This window comes from Alosa pseudoharengus, unplaced genomic scaffold, assembly GCF_046254945.1.
Source record: "Alosa pseudoharengus isolate Yale_2024_CS ecotype anadromous, Long Island Sound unplaced genomic scaffold, YU_APseudo_1.1 YU_APseudo_1.1_scf_7, whole genome shotgun sequence".
Classification (NCBI taxonomy): domain Eukaryota; kingdom Metazoa; phylum Chordata; class Actinopteri; order Clupeiformes; family Clupeidae; genus Alosa; species Alosa pseudoharengus.
In genome coordinates this window covers 13035683-13053670 of record NW_027468859.1, presented here as the reverse complement: position 1 = coordinate 13053670, position 17988 = coordinate 13035683, and the positions used below count along the sequence as shown (strand labels likewise).

The 17988-nt window shown below is 42.4% G+C and overlaps 2 protein-coding genes across 2 annotated transcripts in view; one reads left to right on the top strand and one right to left on the bottom strand.

Moving 5' to 3' along the window:
* Window positions 1-4802, top strand: part of slc24a4b (solute carrier family 24 member 4b) — a 48047-nt gene extending 43245 nt beyond the window's left edge. Inside the window, exons 14-17 of the mRNA XM_076273220.1 lie at window positions 733-847; window positions 1445-1557; window positions 2041-2106; window positions 4650-4802. Of these exons, the coding sequence (XP_076129335.1) occupies window positions 733-847; window positions 1445-1557; window positions 2041-2106; window positions 4650-4802 (447 nt within the window). The remainder of the gene's footprint in view (window positions 1-732; window positions 848-1444; window positions 1558-2040; window positions 2107-4649) is intronic.
* An 11517-nt stretch (window positions 4803-16319) lies between these two features.
* Window positions 16320-17267, bottom strand: tmem121ab (transmembrane protein 121Ab). The gene has a single exon (XM_076272968.1). The coding sequence runs from the start codon at window positions 17265-17267 to the stop codon at window positions 16320-16322; it is 948 nt and encodes a 315-aa protein (XP_076129083.1).
* Window positions 17268-17988: the final 721 nt, after the last annotated feature.

The window sequence follows — 17988 nt, the reverse complement described above, 5'->3', positions numbered from 1 at the left end:
TGAGGATGAGGTCGCGATTGGTGGACACAGGCCCTTATACCGGCATTGAATCCATTGCAAGCTTACAGGGTATGTTGTCACATCAAAGCCAACCACAGACAAGACTCAATGTATCGTTACAAGGCTCAGCCATCATGGACAGGATGTAGAGGAGTATTGAAGTGTCCTTGAGCAAGACCCTGAACCCCAGACTGTTCCCGATGTGCTAGTAGCACATTGCTTGACACCCTCTGCTATTAGTGTGTGAATGTGTGTGTGTGAATGTGAGGCATTACTCTGTATTGAGTATTATGTAAATACTATATCAGTGCTAAATAAATAGTTTACTATTGACCGTAAAATGTGTTGCAATCCATATACAGTAGGAGGTGTGTTGTTCTAAATTTAGCCTATTCACTTGAGCTTTTTTTTTGTTTCCTGAACTCTGCATTGTTACAATGATCCATAGAAATAATTTTCAAATCAAACTTAAGGCGGTCTGAAAATCAATGTATGTTGAAGATGTGCCATGAATGTAACGGTTTTAGCTAGTATTGTTTGAGGTCTTAAAAGTTAGAAGTTGAAAAGATTTAAAAACATAAGGTTTTAAAAGATGTTGAATTTTAATTCTGAAATCCTATATGTAGGTTATATGTACAGTTATAGTAGCATTGTGCAGATCCTTGCCAAGTGCAAAATTCCATTTCAATCTCAATTATAAAAATGCTTGTATTATTTAATATATAATTTCAGGTAACGGTCGTCGGATTCACACTTGGCATTCCCGATGTCATCATGGGAATCACTTTCCTGGCCGCCGGCACCAGTGTGCCAGACTGCATCGCCAGTCTCATCGTGGCACGGCAAGGTACGCCTCAGTCAATCAATCAGCCTGCCACTGGTACCATCAAATGTGACAAGGCCTCAATACTAGACTGACAAGTCAAAAAAGATCAAATACTAGGAATATATTGATATTGGATGTGTTAAAAACTAAAGCGTAAGATCAGAGATGCATCTTACAGTGTTTGATCCCACTCCAATCAAGGAGATTTGACATGACTTGTGTGCCTTTCAGTTCAGCTATGTTTTGTTTTTTGTACGGTTGTATTTTGTTTGAAGGCGGAGTTTGTCAGATTTATCTCACAGTGAATTTCACTCAACATACCATTGATGTGCCAGATTTTATTTTTGGAATGATATTTTCAGTCTACTGCCAGTCAACCATCTTAGATGGATGTGTTTCAGTTCAATCTTGGCACACTTGGGCTTGCAAAAAGGACACCTTGGCTAAAATACTCTTTTAAGAAAAACAATTTAAAATGCCCCCCCCCCCCCACCCCATAGACACACAGGCAAACCACACTGTAAGCATAGCAGAGGTAATGAATTGCTGGGGACTTTGAGTATCTTTGATTGGGTGGGGGGAAGAAAATGCCATTACAATTCTGTGTTTTGTTTTCAGGGCTTGGGGACATGGCTGTGTCTAACACCATTGGCAGTAATGTGTTTGACATCTTAGTCGGCCTGGGTGTTCCATGGGCTCTGCAGACTATGGCAGTGGACTATGGCTCAGAGGTAAGGACAAACATCACGTGTTTGTTTACTTTAGGGGTAAGGCACACAGTGTATGTTCAAACACACAAACTATAACTATGCCTGTGCCCGTTTTGTTTTTCTTAATCATGTTAAAATTGCCTGACCGCAAAGTGCCCATGCCATTGGTAGCCTAGATAATTATCATGGAGTGAGTGATATTCTGTGATCGTAAACTTGTACACCTGAAATGGTCAGGCTTTTAACTCTGATAGCAACAAACCTTCCTAATGCATCACTTACCTTTTGAGATGCACCTTGCTGCATGAGTTTGAGCTGGAATTCTCCACATTAATTGCATAATTACATAAATCAATGTGGCGGGAGGCCATAGGGTGGTCGCAAATGCTGGTTATTCTCACTATTCTCGCCATTTGCTAAGTCTCATTTCTCTCTCTCTCTCTCTCTCTCTCTCTCTCTCTCTCTCTCTCTCTCTCTCTCTCTCTCTCTGTGTATGTCTTGTAGGTTCAGATTAACAGTCGAGGGCTTGTCTACTCAGTGGTGCTTCTGCTGGGCTCTGTGGCATTAACAGTAAGTATACCGACAAAATCTCGAAGTTAATGCAGCATGTGCTCTTTATTTTATTAAGGCGCAACTTCACATTATACAGGACAAGAGGCCAGTGCATCACTTGACACTTCTGTTTTGTGTTTGTACCAATTTGCTGCACAAAGAATCTCCCTGAATGGATTATAATAGTGCCCTGTGCTTCCAGAGAGCAGTTAAACCTGATTAGATATGTGTGTGTAATTTTAGTTTTTAGCTCATGGTTTGCAATTCGTGTTGCAATTATGATGATTACATGAAATCAAACCTTGGCCCTATGCATTACATGAGACTAAAATTATATAACTAACGACAGTCTGACGTCTTGATGAGGCTTAAAGGAACACGCCACCCAAAGTCAGTAGTAATATATGTCCTTACCTTAACTTTCACGAGTTGAGTCATACCTCTCCCGTGTTGGTACGTGCACTCAAACGCTCTGGTGCGCGGCGCGAATGTGTTAGCATGTTGCTATGCTAGCGGGCTCAGACGTACACATAACATGAACAGGAACATAGCAGTAATCAAACACATCCACGTTTTCCCTACTTAAATACAGTTGCACGAGTAGTTGATAAAAATGTGTAAGGTCACACAACATGAAACGTGGCGATTTTCCAAGCAAATAAACAGGAGAACTACAATGTGTGACGCAATAGCACTTGGGAGTACTTCAACGTTAGCGTAGTAATATTAATTAACACCTAATTGTAGATCCTATCCACCACAGAGTTTAGAATCCATGCACATACCAACACGGGAGAGGTATGACTCAACTCGTGAAAGTTAAGGTAAGGACATATATATTACTACTGACTGGGTGGCGTGTTCCTTTAACTGAGGAAAACAAATTGTGTACAACCTGTGAATGTTGTCGCGCTAACTCATAAGAAGGACCTCAAGGCAATTTCACTCTCGACACCAATCAGAAAATTAGTGCTGGGTGGTCATGTTTTGTAACTTCAGCACCAAATTCAAATGCATCACAATGAACATGATATTAACCTTACGTATCGGTGATCTTACTTCTCTCATTTCCACATAAGTAGTGCTCTTTAAACCCTAAAAGCACAAAAAATACAAGTATATTACAGACATACAGTAAGAGTATAGGCCTTCATATCCAATTACTCTGTAGTCTGTAATAATTGCTCAACACAAAGAAATATTAATAGTTTGTTTTTAGGGTTTAAATATCACTACTTTGACTCTCTTTTTAGAGATTGTTCTCTTTGCAAAGCAGAAAATAAGGAAAGAATTATGATTGACAGTTAATTTAGCTCTTCATCAAGAATCATGTTCAAATGAAGTCTCTAAATAAATGAAACACCCTCATTAATTACATCTAAATTTAGGAGGGAATCAAGTCCTCACTTAATGAAAATGAGTCTTAATGTGCCAGTCAAGCCTCTCAGTCACACACACACACGTTCATTTATAAAAGTTTGATGAAAGACTAAGCCTCTCTTCCACTGGGCTAGAGTTAATTAAGGTGCAATGAGAGCTCTCTGACCCTTTATGTTATATGGCTGTAAAGGGAATGCAGTGAGGGGGCATCAGGTTGAGTATTCTTGGACAACAAGGGCATTAGACTGTGGGAATTGAAGTCTACAGGCTGTTGGATTGTGGGAGTTGAAGTGTACAGGCTGTTCTACATCTAAACCTTGCCAGCCTTACATCCCAAAAAAACACTGCAGTAGCCATAGAAGATGTTCAGATATTCTATATACTGTATGTTCATGCAGAAGTCTACAAGCCATCAAGAGACATCAATATGTCCTGATCTAGAAAGTGTAACATATATCCAGGGTTCCCACAGGTCATGGAATTTCTGGAATATCATGGAATTTTGGAAAGTCTATTCCAGACATGGAAAGTCAGGGAATTGTATCATTTTGGGGGCAAAGTCATGGAATATCAGGGATTTTTTAATTCAGAATTGGTGTATATCTGGTTATTAGCTTTACTGCTTGCTTAGGTAGTTGTGGTTAGCCCAACTTTGTTCATTCAATACTAATTTATTCATCTCTCGCTCTGAAAACAGTAAAAAAAAATCTTGAACGCTACACGGCTGCAAATCTTGTACCCTTCATTAAAAATTAAGTCATGGAAATTTTGTTTTTTTGTCAGGGAAAAGTCATGGAATTTTACATTTCACTTAGAGTGGGAACCCTGTATATCTCATTGGTCTTCAGACAGTCTGGACTGGGATATCTAGTGCTATGTAGGGATTGTCATACTTTAACTTTTTGTCGGCTAGATGTGCATACCATGTATCTAATAATCTCAAAAGTCAGTCTGATTGCAGTTGAATGTGAGGTAGGTAGCCAGGTGGATATGCTGGGCAAATACAAATGTGCTCACATATTCGTCTGGGCTCACCTACAGTAGGTTACTGAATGTTGGAATCTTTATTGAAGATTTAGATGTTTGTGGGGAGTGTGAGGGTTCTTTAGAAATCCAAAACTGCTTGAAGTTCTGGTTCTGAGATTCTGTGCGGACAACTCATCCCTCCCATTCTCTCGCAGGTTCTGGCGATCCACGTAAACAACTGGAAACTGGACCTGAAGCTGGGCATCTATGTCCTACTGCTCTACGCGGTGTTCCTCTGTTTCTCCATTATGATCGAGTACAACGTCTTCACCTTCGTCAACCTGCCCATGTGTCAGGGGGACTTCTAGACGTCCAGGCCTCGACCACCTGTCTTGTCGGCCTCTCGGCCTCTGTCCCAACCCCACCTCGGATGTCCTCCGACGCCCAACGACCAAAACCACCCAGCCAACCACCATTGGCTGTGAAGTGTCTTGGTGTCCCATACTCATTCAATCCGAGACTCCCACTGGACCCATGTTTACCTTTCCTGTTCTCTCAGTCTCTTGTTCTCACGGTCACTTTTTCTATCTCTTTTTTCCCTTCATCCTCCCCCAATAATTTGTCCTGTTGGTCTTTTTCTTCCATGTAAATTGGGAGAAAATGATTATATTTGTGTGAACTTGTTTGGTTTTCTTTCATGGTCTTTTTTTTTTCCTGTTTCCTGTTATGTCTTCATCGTTACGATGGAGAGTTTGGGAGTCCTCAGTGCCACCTCCTCCTTCCTCTCCTCTCCTCTCCTCTCCTCTCCGGCATGTCCTACCTGTGTTCTCTTTCCTTCCTTTTTCTTCTGAAGAACCGGTTCCATCCCATGAAGGAGGAACTTCTCCTTGGCAGCTCTCCACCTCCACAGCGTCTCCTCTTCCTCCTCCTCTCTCTTCTAATGACTCTAGGTCAACCACAAATGGATCATCTTTCCTGCCAAAACCAAAAAAAGATAAAACTGCATGCGTCCTCCTTTTCTTCTCTCTTGTCAAATACCCCATAACCCTGGTCACCAAGGCACTTTCTGTTCCATAGTGTTCAGTGATTTTTATTATGATTTTATTATTTGTTTTGTTTTGTTTTTTGCTTTTCTGCCCACCACTTGACAACTTCAGAGAGTGGGGGCCTTGAGTCTGCAGCACTTCACAAAGGGGAGATCTAAACATATCATAAATCTCATCTCTCTTGTATCAATACAGTTGAATTGTTGTCATTTATTTTTCTCCCCTAAACAAAGAAATAAGCGTTGTGTAAAAAGATCACAGGGCAGAATGCAATCAGTGCAGATCGAGCATCCATTTGCAATTAACATAAATGTAGACGTCGGGACAATGCGATTGGTTCCATTCCCCACCACTCACTTGAATGGGAGGGAGACCTCAACTTGCAGTGATTCTATTGGGTGATCTTTCATCAGTTATATTCTTTTTTTGTCAAGAAATAGTTGTCATCATTTACCAGCTGCACAACACCACACACATCTGCATGCCAGGACAGAGGTGGAATCTGGTAAGGGCAATTTTTGGTTAATTTTCTGAGTGGAGGAGAAAGGCAGCACCGATTTATACAGTCCTGGTGGGATTTGTTCAGACTGACGGACTGACTCCAAAGGGTATAGTGTTATTTTAGTAGTATTTTATTTTGTCGCTCTTTTTTGTTTGTTTGTTTTGTTATTGTAATAGTTGATGTAGAGCCAGGGCTCTCGTCCTGAAGCGAGCTGCTTGACCTCTTGCCCACTTTGGGGGCACAAGGAGAGTAAATATCCCCTACTCTGCTTGGGCTGTTTTTTCTTTTGTTTTCTTTTTTTTTCTTTTAGAGTTCTAAACCTGTTTTTTGGAAATCAGGGAATTAAATGAGCTTCATACACCCCTCCCCCCAAGTAAAAGGGTGGAGGAGTTTGGTGATGTTCTCTTGTTGTGGAATTTACATGTAGATATTTGCACTTTAAAAACAAAGCAAAGCAGTCCTCCCATCCAATCAGTGCTTCCTCTTATGTGTGCACGACTGGTTGTAATGTGCGAGAATGCGTGCGCGTGGGTATGTGTTTTATTTTGGTTTTGAGGGACCTCATCCTGTCTACTTTCCTCGTCTCCACCTCCCATCCCCACCATGAGCACAGTCTCAAAGAGCACATCTGTGTCTGCAATGCATGATGGGAACTCTTTCTGGAGGTGGGTTAGGAGGAGGAGGGGTTGTGGGGTGGGGGGGAGGGTGCACAGTTGCAACTGTAGTGTTCCTCCCCTGCCCCCGTCCCCTAGCTTTTCCCCTCCCTGAAGTGCCCACCTGGTCCTCTCTTTACACAAAGTGGCAGCTACAAGCAGCACAGCAATCCAGACGTCTCACCTCATGATGCAAAAACCAACCTGTAGAGGGACCTGGGCTGTGTCGGGGGTGCGGGCGTAGGGGCGGGGAGGGGGACCCGATTGGGCAAAGTCACCAGCGCCTGGCTACTTGGCTCTGCCTGACCCTGACCTTTGACCTTTTCCGTCCTGGCCCCCCACCCCCTTTCCCCTCCACCATCGTGTCACCAGAGGGCCGGTGCAGGCCGGTGCTAGTCTGGTTTATGCAATCACATCCTGGACAGAACTGAAGGGAGGGGAAAGGTGGTCGATACAATTAAAAGCACTGTACTGCACTGGGCAAGCTCTGTGCCATGGGGTGGTGGAGGGGGGTGGCATTTGTCATTTTGGAAGCCCAGACAGCAAGATGATCACAGATTGCCGGGGGGTTTTCCTCTCCTGATGGCTGAGAAAAAAGGGCAGAAAGTTCCAGAAGTTGTCTATGCAGGTGGAGCTATTCAGCTCCTTGCCAGGTGACCTTGTACGACCTCTACTCTCTCTGCGTCTGCCTCTGCTCTTGGTCCATTGAATGGATGCATGCACTCCGCGGAGGAACCTCCTCTTATTTGTGTGTGATGGAATTGACTGTGTTGATTTGTGATGAAATTCTATTGTGTGTGTATATAACTATACATATCGGTATTTATTATTTTTCTTTTGGCGTGGGGGGTTTATGTCTCAGCTGCTACCGATTTTGGAGGAAGTGACCACACAGGAAGTGAGGTAACAGGTGTCAGTTAAGTCTCCGTGCTCATTTGTACTGCCCAGGCCAAACCTATATCTCTGTCACTCTAATGTATTATTACAGTATAGAGAGAAATTTTTGTTCTTCTATTTGAGCAGGTATTCTATCTTGTGCCATTCTAGTACTACAATCTGTAAATATCACATGGCGGTCATTTCTTGAAGCGTTTCTTGACCTGTAAATATTGAAAAATTTTGTTCGAAAGCAAAAAATAAAAAGAGTAAGTGATTTTTTTTGGGTTCCTTGAATGGTTATCTTTACAGAATATTAGTTGTAAGTGGTAGGTTGACCGTTTTTTGTATTTCTTTTTTTTTCTGAATGCAACCAGACCCTGTGCCCAATAGTTTGTGTGGTCACCTCCTCTGTAAACGACTTCCCACCATTTTGTGTGTGAGCGTGTGTTATTTCTCTTCATCTGTTCTCATACACACACCAACACACTCTGTAATGTTTCACTGGATATTTAGCAGTGTATGTTGATATCATCACTCACTTTTTAAAAAAAGAGTTAAAAGAGAAATAAACAAAATCAAGTAGAATTCAGATGCCATAAATATTGTAGCTCTGCGTATTCAGATTGTATGAAAATAAATAAAAACAGTGAATAACTGTGGACAGACGCACACACACACACTTAAATATGAACTACTGTGTGGGATATATACTGAGGGGAAAGGGATGTAATTCTACTGATTGAATGCGACCCTATGCACTGTGAGCTCAATGTGGTGGAGTCCTGTCAGTGATAAATGATCTAATATACATAAAAACATAATGAATAATTTAATAAATTAATATATTTAATGTAAAGTTAGTTACAGTAAAATATAACTGAAGACATCTGTATACCTTATATGAATGTATTGTCTTGCTATAATGGACATATCCAACCAATGCATTTTACTGTTAAGCAATAATGTGAAAAAAAATAATAAATCTAGCAAAATAATTCCTGTACATTTGTGAAATAAATTATTGAGAACATGGGATGTATAGACAAAAATGTCATTAAATTATGACATTTACACATTTCATTGTTTCTGTGGGTTGCATGTGTGTTAAATTAGTTATCCAAGTGTGTAAATCTGTTATTTTTGTCACATTACCATTTGGTTAGTTTAGCCCATTTTCTCATTATCTTATACTGTACTCATTAAGTTTGGTCAAGAAACACTTGTCTCAACATTGCTGAGTGAAAATGTGCTTGAACTTTGATTTAAATGTCATAAATATGTTATAAACACATAACAGAGACGGTATCCTATATTTAGTCTTAATGACTAAATACTTTGGCACTGTCAAGTTACCAACATCAGTTATAGTCTTGGCCACTTTCAGAATTGTAGATGCTGCAAGGACTTATAGGACACAGGATTGAAGAAAAGTGTTGCCCATTGCACAAAAACTGTGATCTTGATAGAAAGTGAGTGTTTAATTTAAACTTTTCAGGCCTACCTGCATAGCAAGCATTCATTTTAAACACTGTGATGTCTTATGACTGTAATTCAGAAATGTTCAAGTAAGCCATCAGTAGACGTGTGAAGACAGGGTAGATAGGGGATTCATGGATGGAAATGCCTCGATTAAATTTCAGGCTTGAATAGAACAGCAGATTGGACTGCTTGAATGCAAATGAGGAGTCCTCCTTGAAACACATCTATTCCAATTTTGTCGCATTAATTTGATGATTGCGCATATCATTATATCTTAGGGGAATGAATTAAGAGCAGGCTGTTTATGCCTGTTAACTGTAAAAACAAGATGGCGAGAAGTCTGAGATGGCCCATGCAGTTTACCCCTTTTGAATACATTAAATTGATACCAAATGTGTACCCATTTTGCACATATACACAATCTTTTTGTTGTTGTTAGGATGGGCTAATGCCCTATAGTCTACCATAAATTGTGTGATTGCAACAGTGTTCCTAATAGATTCCCTCATAAAATAGTATTCTCAGTGTATGAGTTCCCATATACAACACTGATTTTGTTATTTTATTGACAATGTATTTGATTGGAAATGCTTTCAGTTAGTTTGAATCAATTTGTGTCTTAATGTTTTCATGGTTTCATTTGCTAAAAAAAACGTGTGGGAGGGAGAATTCTGCTGAATATGAAACCTTTTTTACTAAGAGCCCAAGTATTGTTCCCCTTGAGAAGTTCCCATTTAGCCAAATGCAGATTAAATCAATTTGGGGCTTTTGGATAGCCTGACCCTGCCCACCTAGTATCTCCACTCATTTTCATTTCACTGACATACTATAGTCTGGCTCCTCTCTCCCGGATGGTGGGCCAATCGGCGTCAAGTTCCGACGTTAGTTCCGAAATTGAAAGTGGCGGTGGTGAACGGTAGTAGCCTGCACACATCAAAAATTGCAGTCAGAAGAATGTGTAGATTTATGCAGCAAGCATTCTTAACTAACTGTCGATGTGGTTCATTATCAGTTTGTAAACGTTAGGGGAAGTGTGATGGGTTAGGTTGGGCCCATTTCCCAAGAGTACCCAGACTCTCTTCAGGAATTAAAACAATGTAGTGAGTGTGATGAAACCAGACTGGGTTTTGGATGCAGCGAGAATGTGGTCACTTGATCATCCGATATACAGTATTAGAGTATATTTCACACAAGCAGGTCACTACAAATAGCAATGATACAAAGGAACAAACACATACATTTTCTATTATAATTATTTTTCAACAAGTACAAAGTAGTGCTTCCATCATAGGCATATTTACAAACTCCCACAATTGCGAAGCCAATGGTCATTTTATAGACACGCCTCATGAATATGCAATATAATTTTTACTGCCATATTTGAAAATGAAGAACACAGGGACTTTGATGTGTTATATCATTAGCCAATAAATAACATAAATTACAATGAGGATTAAAGATTAGCCTAGCTAACCAGAGCTGTGACGTCAGCAAGAAGGCTGTTGTCTGTGGTCTACTAAATCCTCCCATCCTTGTGAATCTGGACTCCGAGCTGAGTTTACCAAGTCTAAGAGCCCAAGAAAAGGAGAGCGTATGCTATTGCCGAATCCTACTTGATGCACCTCAGTCTCCACATGCACAAGTGGTAAGAAACTGTTCTTTTCATGGCCATTTGTAGCCCATATTTTTCCAAGTGCACAACACCACAGGCCCCTGTGAAATTGCAGCTCTGATTTGGAATTGGACACATCATATCATAGCTAAATAAAGGATATGCCTACATGTACAAATATTAACATTGTGTCAGCTAGGCCTACAGGTAAAATTACAGGTAAAAAGTTATGTGCTGTTCCCTTGACAACCAGCAAGTGGCGCCCAAAACTCAGTAATCATTTAACCACCTTATCTCTGAGAAATGTTTAATAGTTGTGAGTAAGCAGATGCTGTTATATTCACCTGACATCACACTAACATAGGCCTGATGATACTGAAGGCAAAACAATTCATTCTACCTTCATTCTACATTTCTAGAATAGAAGTCATTTTAAGTCATCATTCATATTCGCCTTTTTGACCAAGGAGTTAACGCCTTTCAGTTCTCAACGCTCCTGCTGTTCCTTGTACGCTCTAACGAGCCTAACTCCTTTTTCTTGGAGCCTTGTGGAGTGAACAGGTTTTATCACTGGAAAGATCTCGACCGTAAGTGACATTTGTCCTCATTTTTCAAATATTAAAAGGGTAGATTATTCTATATGTATGTGATTTGTCTGTCAAGGAATTCTCATAGTTGAGTTTTTTGTTGAGACAGTATAGGCTAGGCCACTATTAGGCTACCCCGAACTAACTCATGGATTCAGCTAAAAAAGCTAGAAGCCACTTTAAAAGCCTGCCTGTTGCCTGCCGTGCTATTCATGTTGTTGTTTTTTTCTCTGGGAACAACAACTAAAAATGTGGGCATTCAATTAACACTTTGTTATAATGAAAACCATTGCACCTCTTGTAGTGGAAAGTCCTTTACGTAGCAGAATGATTCATTTGTTCAATTGCAAACAGCATGAACTGAGGCAATGCTGTTTTAAGTCTGTGTAAACACAGTCTGGATCAGCAATAAACGGTGTTCATTAACAGTCCTCATTTTGTCACAGAAACAAGACCTGTTCCCTAAGATTACCAGGAATGTGGCCTTCTACTTAACTGAGGAGATCCTTCTGCTTTACTTGCTTGGATTCCTGTGGGAGGCTAGAAAAAGCTAAGTACATCGATAACACTGTTAGGAATTCATCGCCACTTTTCCACCAAATTCAATGCAATGAGCACACTTGACACCCCGAGGGGGAAAGCTGATCTTGTTGTCATCAGTGTGAGCAAATTGGCCTTTCTGGTCCGCCCGGGGGAAGCCGTCTGTCGGAGGAACATGGCACCTCATTTGCAACAAACATGATGGATATCGCATTACTTGACAAATGCTTGGCTGGTAGCAAACTTTCAGGTAACTTATGCTCCCGTCACACTTCATGTCCTCGGCAGGTGTTGTGAAATGTATTATAATGAATGCGGTGCTTTAGTAAAAATAGTATGTGTCGTAATTGTGGAGGTGGCATATCTGAAAGTGAAAAGGACTGTAGGATTTAATCTTAAGGTAGGCCTACATGCAGAAATCTCACTCCTCTACTGTATATGATGACATCCGTCTACATTCGACACCATGGCATCACCTATTTCTTTTGGGAAATAATTTTGTCCTTAATTCAGTTGACGGGTCAGGTTCTGAAGACCTGGATAGATAAAAGTGGTATTCTAAAAACACCAAAAGGAATTGGAAACATGGGGCCTGATTCACTGCCTTTTACCTACCTTAAACAAAATATTGTTAGCTTAACGCAAAGTATGTAAATGTACCTATTTGCTTATACCCTTTGGTGCAATTGTAAAACTATGATTTTACACAGCCCAGCCCAGCCCTGTGAATGATGCAGACAAAATATTGTGATTTGCTGGAGCTGGACACAGGTAAGGCATATTTCAGACGGTAGGCATTTCCTTGGGTTTGCCTTGTGTGGTGCGATCGTGTCCTGGCATCTGTGCGATTTGTGTCAGTGAGGTTAAAGCATTTAGGGGCATCACTCATCTGCTGAGTATGTGCATTAGAGCTGGAGGGATGCCAGCACAGACATTTGCAGGCCATCTGTAGATTTATGTTGTGTGTGCGTGTCCGTGTGTGTCCGTGTGTGTGTGTGTGTGTCCGTGTGTGTGTGCGTGTCCATGTGTGTGTGCGTGTCCGTGTGTGTGTGTGTGTGTGTGTCCGTGTGTGTGTGCGTGTCCGTGTGTGTGTGTGTGTGTGTGTGTGTGTGTGTGTGTGTGTGTGTGTCCGTGTGTGTGTTGAGAGTGCTGCATCTTCAGTTTGCATTAGGGTAGGAGGAGTGAGAGAGGAGCCATCTTGGTGTCAGATTTTTATGAACACATTAAGGTAGATTGAGACGTTTGGTGGTATGTGGTAATCCATAAATCATTATCAACGGCAGATGTCCATGATGATGTCATCATTAGTCTTCAACATGGAATTCATTAGACATCATTAGACGTCAACATGGAGTTGTCCTCTTACCCTTGTGTAGGGAGAAGGAACTAAGGGGGCAGCTTGTTAGCGGCACTGTTGTAGGCCATGCATGTCCTTGAAATTAGCACATTTCAATGGTGGTTGGATTCGTTTGAAGTGCTAACATGAGAAAAGCAATACAGGTAGCTAACAGTTTTCTAATAGTCTGGGGAGAGCTGCCCTAACTGTATATAAAGCATCAATGATTTTAAGAAGGCCTAAGGTCTGTAAGGTCTGCTCTTTACAAGGTATGTGGGACCCTCACAAACCAGCTAGTTTTCATTAGCAGTTTAACAAGACCTAATAAATGGGACCATGGCCTATGATTAGGCAATAATCTACTACTATAAAACTTACTACCCTGGTCCTAATAGGGATTATCACTTGAAATGTGGGACTACTGTATACTACTACTTCTTATGATCCACAGGATCAGAACATAACATTTGTTTTAAAATACCAATTGTGTTTTTTGGTCTGTATTGGCATCAAAAAAGATTGCATATCGCTCATAGGATTAAAATTGCATTTCCCAACAGAATGTCAGAATTCTGTGTAGTGGGGAATCATTAGAAACAAATTTCTGCGAAGAATAACTGTTGGCACTTTATGACAGAATATCCTTGGAAGATGGTGGTAACCTCTGGCTGATCAAGAGAAGTCTGTTCAATTGATCTGCCTCCTTGGATAGTGTCTCAGTCTTGCCAAGCATTACATTACAATGCAGACAAGGACAACACAAGGGCCAAGAATATCAATTGTGTAGGTGCCATTATTAGGTCTCGATTTGTACCCACGTCCTTTCCACTTCCCAACTGAGCAACTATGAAACATGTATTTAATATTAATGTTTGTAAGGATACCATTGTTAGATCTCAATTTGTACCAGTGTCCTCTCCACTAACTGAATAAGAGGCGCACTGATCTCTGAGCAACTATGAAACATGTTTTTAATATTAATGTTTGGAACAATGCCATTGTTAGGTTTCAATTTGTACCAGCGTCCTTTTCACTTCCCAACTGAATAAGGCGGACTGACCCCTGAGTAACTATGAAACACATTTTTAATATTAATGTGTGTTATGTGTGGCCTGCATGAAAGATCCCATTTGTGCTCTTTGTTGACAACAAAGTGTAGACTTGTGGTATGCACAGTGAATTCTGTGATACATCACTATGGATAAGTTGAGGACACCTATTTGTCTTCATTACTTTTGTGATGGATTGTAGGATGCGATTTGGGAAGTGGAGAGCGATCTGGTTGCTGACATTAAATGAATAAAACACAATACAAAATACCTTAGGGTAGGTAACTAATTATGTATTTGTGAGATGTTTTCTAAATAGACAAGTTATAGGCCCTAATCAGTGTGTGTGTGTGTGTGTGTGTGTGTGTGTTTATGGGTGGTCCTGCAGGTGTCTCAGACTTTCGACAGACACTCTTTGAAAAGCACTGACGCTGAGCTAATGTATGTATGAGCATAATGTATGTATAGAGAAGGCACACACAGCCCCTGAATTTGTGATACAGGCAGTCGGGAGAACAGTCAAGTGATTGGGCCTTTCGGGCCCTGGGGAAAGTGGGGGGAGCAGCCAAGTGGAGAAACCGTACCATCAGCATGCCGGTTAGTCAACATCTCCCTAGGAAACTCCCTTGCTCACCTTGGCTTGTAATGCACGAACGCTGAATTACCGTTGTCGAAATTGAAAATATTTCAGGAAGTCATGGATGCCGAGTAAATCAGAGGACCAGCGCTTTCACAAGCCTATTACATATGGAGGGAGCACAATTAATTTCCTGATGGGCTCGGTTTCTCTGTGATTTATGGGCGGGATGTATCGCACCACGCTAGGAGGTGCGGAAAGGTGATCGCCTGCTGATGCCACTACAGGTAATTTATTCTATTCCCAAGTCCGCTATTTAGTTTCTCCGTTGCCGTCTGGTTCTGCTGACGTGTAGCGTTTGTACATTAGTGATGCTTGAGCTGGTGTTTATCCTGACAGTAGCACGCCGTGCTCGATTGACAAAGACTCACAAGGAAAGCTCGAACAAACATGCGCCACTTGAAATACTTAGGCCGCAATGTGACTTTTGCCCTTCAGGTAGGTGACTTTTGCCCTTCAGGTAGGACTTGAGGAGTAGTGCAAAATAAACAGTGATAAAGTGTTTATTGTTGAAGTCTCACTCTTTTCCATATTTTATTAAAACACTCTTCCAACTCAAAATGTACATACACCAGTAGTAATTATAATAATAATAATAATATTCAGTGTTATGATGTATAGTTTTCGGCGATATTTTTACCATCTATGTTCTAACCAGAATGTTAATGGCTACCAGTTTTATCCTCTCCTCCTAACTCCCTCCCTCTCCTCTTTATAACTCTTTACAACACGACTTTGCAAAAGCCCCTCAGAAACACACACACACACACACACACACACACACATATATATATCATGTCAGAGGATGTTGCTGATCTCCTGAGCCTCTTTTCAGCATTCCATCACAAAGACTTAAAATATGGGGACCTCTGACAAAAATGCTTCCTTAGACCTTCCTTCTAGAGCTGTTCCAGATTCTTAATTCCAGAGGGGGGATTCTTAATTCTCCCTCTGTTAGTTCCTTTCTTTCATCTTCTCAGCCTTTCACTCTGAATTTTCTCCTATTTGTTGAGCAGTCCCTTTCCCATTTCTCTTTTCAAATTCCTGTCTACAATTGAGAAGTGAGTTCTGTATGCCCTGTCAGTTGCATTACAAAAGAAAACAGAGAGATCTTACAGGTAAACGTGTCATTGGTAACTCTCACAGGACCATCAAATTAAAAAAGATTTTAAACTATCATTCTGGATCAGAAAAAAGGGTCTGTCGAACAAGCTTTCTTTCACTAGTTTTCATTTCATTTTTTTAGAAAAAATGTTCACACAATTAAAAACACATCTCACATCAGTGACATATAGCAGAGCTTCATCATATCAGTCTGGTCGTCAAGTCTTTTTTTAGTAGGATTTGACCGGAGATACTAGAGTCTGTTTTGTTTTCTAGCTTTGATAGACAGTGTAGAAAGGCCAACTTTGTAACGCATACCAGGCTTATGACTGGGGTGTCCTTAGTCCGCAGTGATCAACCCATCCCCCCAAACCAGGACCTATCCAATCAGTGGTGCCCACAGTCAGCAGGAAGAATGCCGACTGGCAGCCATGAGTGTCAATCAGTCGGCTCTGCCCCGGTCATGTGTCGATGATCTCCTGGGCGGGTGTGGGTTCGTGTGGCAGACTGGTGGCGTTGGGCAGTGCCTGGCCGTGTGGCACTGAGTTCTGTTGAAGCTCCAGAGCTATGCCGGAGGCACCCGGTGGTGGAAGCTCCTTCACCTGCCGCCGGTACTCCAGGAAGGTGCAGGCCTTGGTGGCGATGGCCACTACGTTCTTGCCCACAAAGATGGTGGAGACGCGGCTGTCCTGGAAGAGCACCATATTTACACCGCGGATCAGGATGGTCACCACGTTGATGGTGACCAGGCTCAGCACCGGGTAGAGCATCATCTTCTGCGGCGACACCTGCTCGCCCTGGACAGTGATCTCGCTCAGGGACACGCAGGGAAGTATGAGCAGCAGGATGTAGCAGTAGAAGAACATCAGGCCCTCTGCCCAGATGGGCAGGCCTGTCCGCTGCGGCTCCCATAGGTTGGCCTGGATGTCCAACAGATCCAGAAGGTCCAGAGCGACCCAGAAGAGACGGCCCCGCATATCCTCCTTCTTGCGGAAGGTGCGGACGTACTCCATGCTGTCCAGCGCGACCAAGATCAGGTAGAGCCCCGGGACGCATATCGAGAGCAGCAGTGTGAGCGCCTTGCGGGCCACCACCTCCAGGCTCTTGCGGTCGGCCTTGCAGTTCTGGAACACGAAGTAGAGCTTGATCTCCAGGACGAAGATGTAGAGGAACCAGAGGATCATGGCGTAGCCACGGCGGGCCGTTCGCACCTCAGCACCCACCCACACCGCCACGTAGCGGAGCACGATCAGGAAGCAGAAGTCGCCCACCAGCACAATGATGCACACGCCAATCTTGCGTGGCCCCTGGTTCTGCTCCACCAGGTAGGCGTCCATGAAGGCCATGCTGGTCATGATGACTATGGTGGTGAGACACACGTGGCGCTTGTCTGGAGGTGGCAACACCATGACGAGGGCCACCAACCACGTGACGACAACAACAACCCTGGCACAGGTCAAGGTCAAGACAAGGTCACAGCGGTAGCGTCTTAGTCTGCGCTCTTTTTTTTCTGTCCTTTCTTGATCAATCAAATTTCCGGCCAGCCATCAGACTTGAGTCATGGCAACACGTGTCTCAGTTTGAAATATGTTCTTTCTCAATAATGTTTGCCTCTAAATGATGCGGCAGAAGCATACATCTATCAGAGTTGGAGAGAGAAATGGCATAAGATAGACAGAGAGAGAGAGAGAGAAAGAGAGTAGCTGCTCAATGACAGAGTTGTTCTCTAGACTGGGTGACCGAAGGAGTCCCTCTACACATTAGTCAACGCAGTTCCATTGATCTCTCCAGGACGGCTGCCTTTACCTGGCTCCTGTGGCTAAGCCGTCATGATCCAGCTATAGACCACGCGGTGATATGGAGAAGATGAGGCTACTTTATCTTCAGATCTGGGGGCCTGTCTGTGCCAGTTAGTGTCGGCTGTCTGAGGAATTGCTCGCCGAGGTGAACGGTCCGGTTGCAAGTTTCTGGGTCATGTGAGGGGGAAACAAAGTGAAAGAGATAAATAAAGAAGAAAAGCAAGGTGGGGTAGAGGGAGGTGGTGGAGGTGTTGTGGTGCAGGAGGAGTGCAGAGGCGAGGAGTTTGGAGCCATTAATCACTGGGACACGGGGTCAGTGGCCGAAGAAGCC

Bases quoted from the DNA above. Each gene is read 5' to 3' on its own strand.
- tmem121ab (XM_076272968.1), bottom strand. From the start codon at position 17,267: ATGGTGTTGCCACCTCCAGACAAGCGCCACGTGTGTCTCACCACCATA.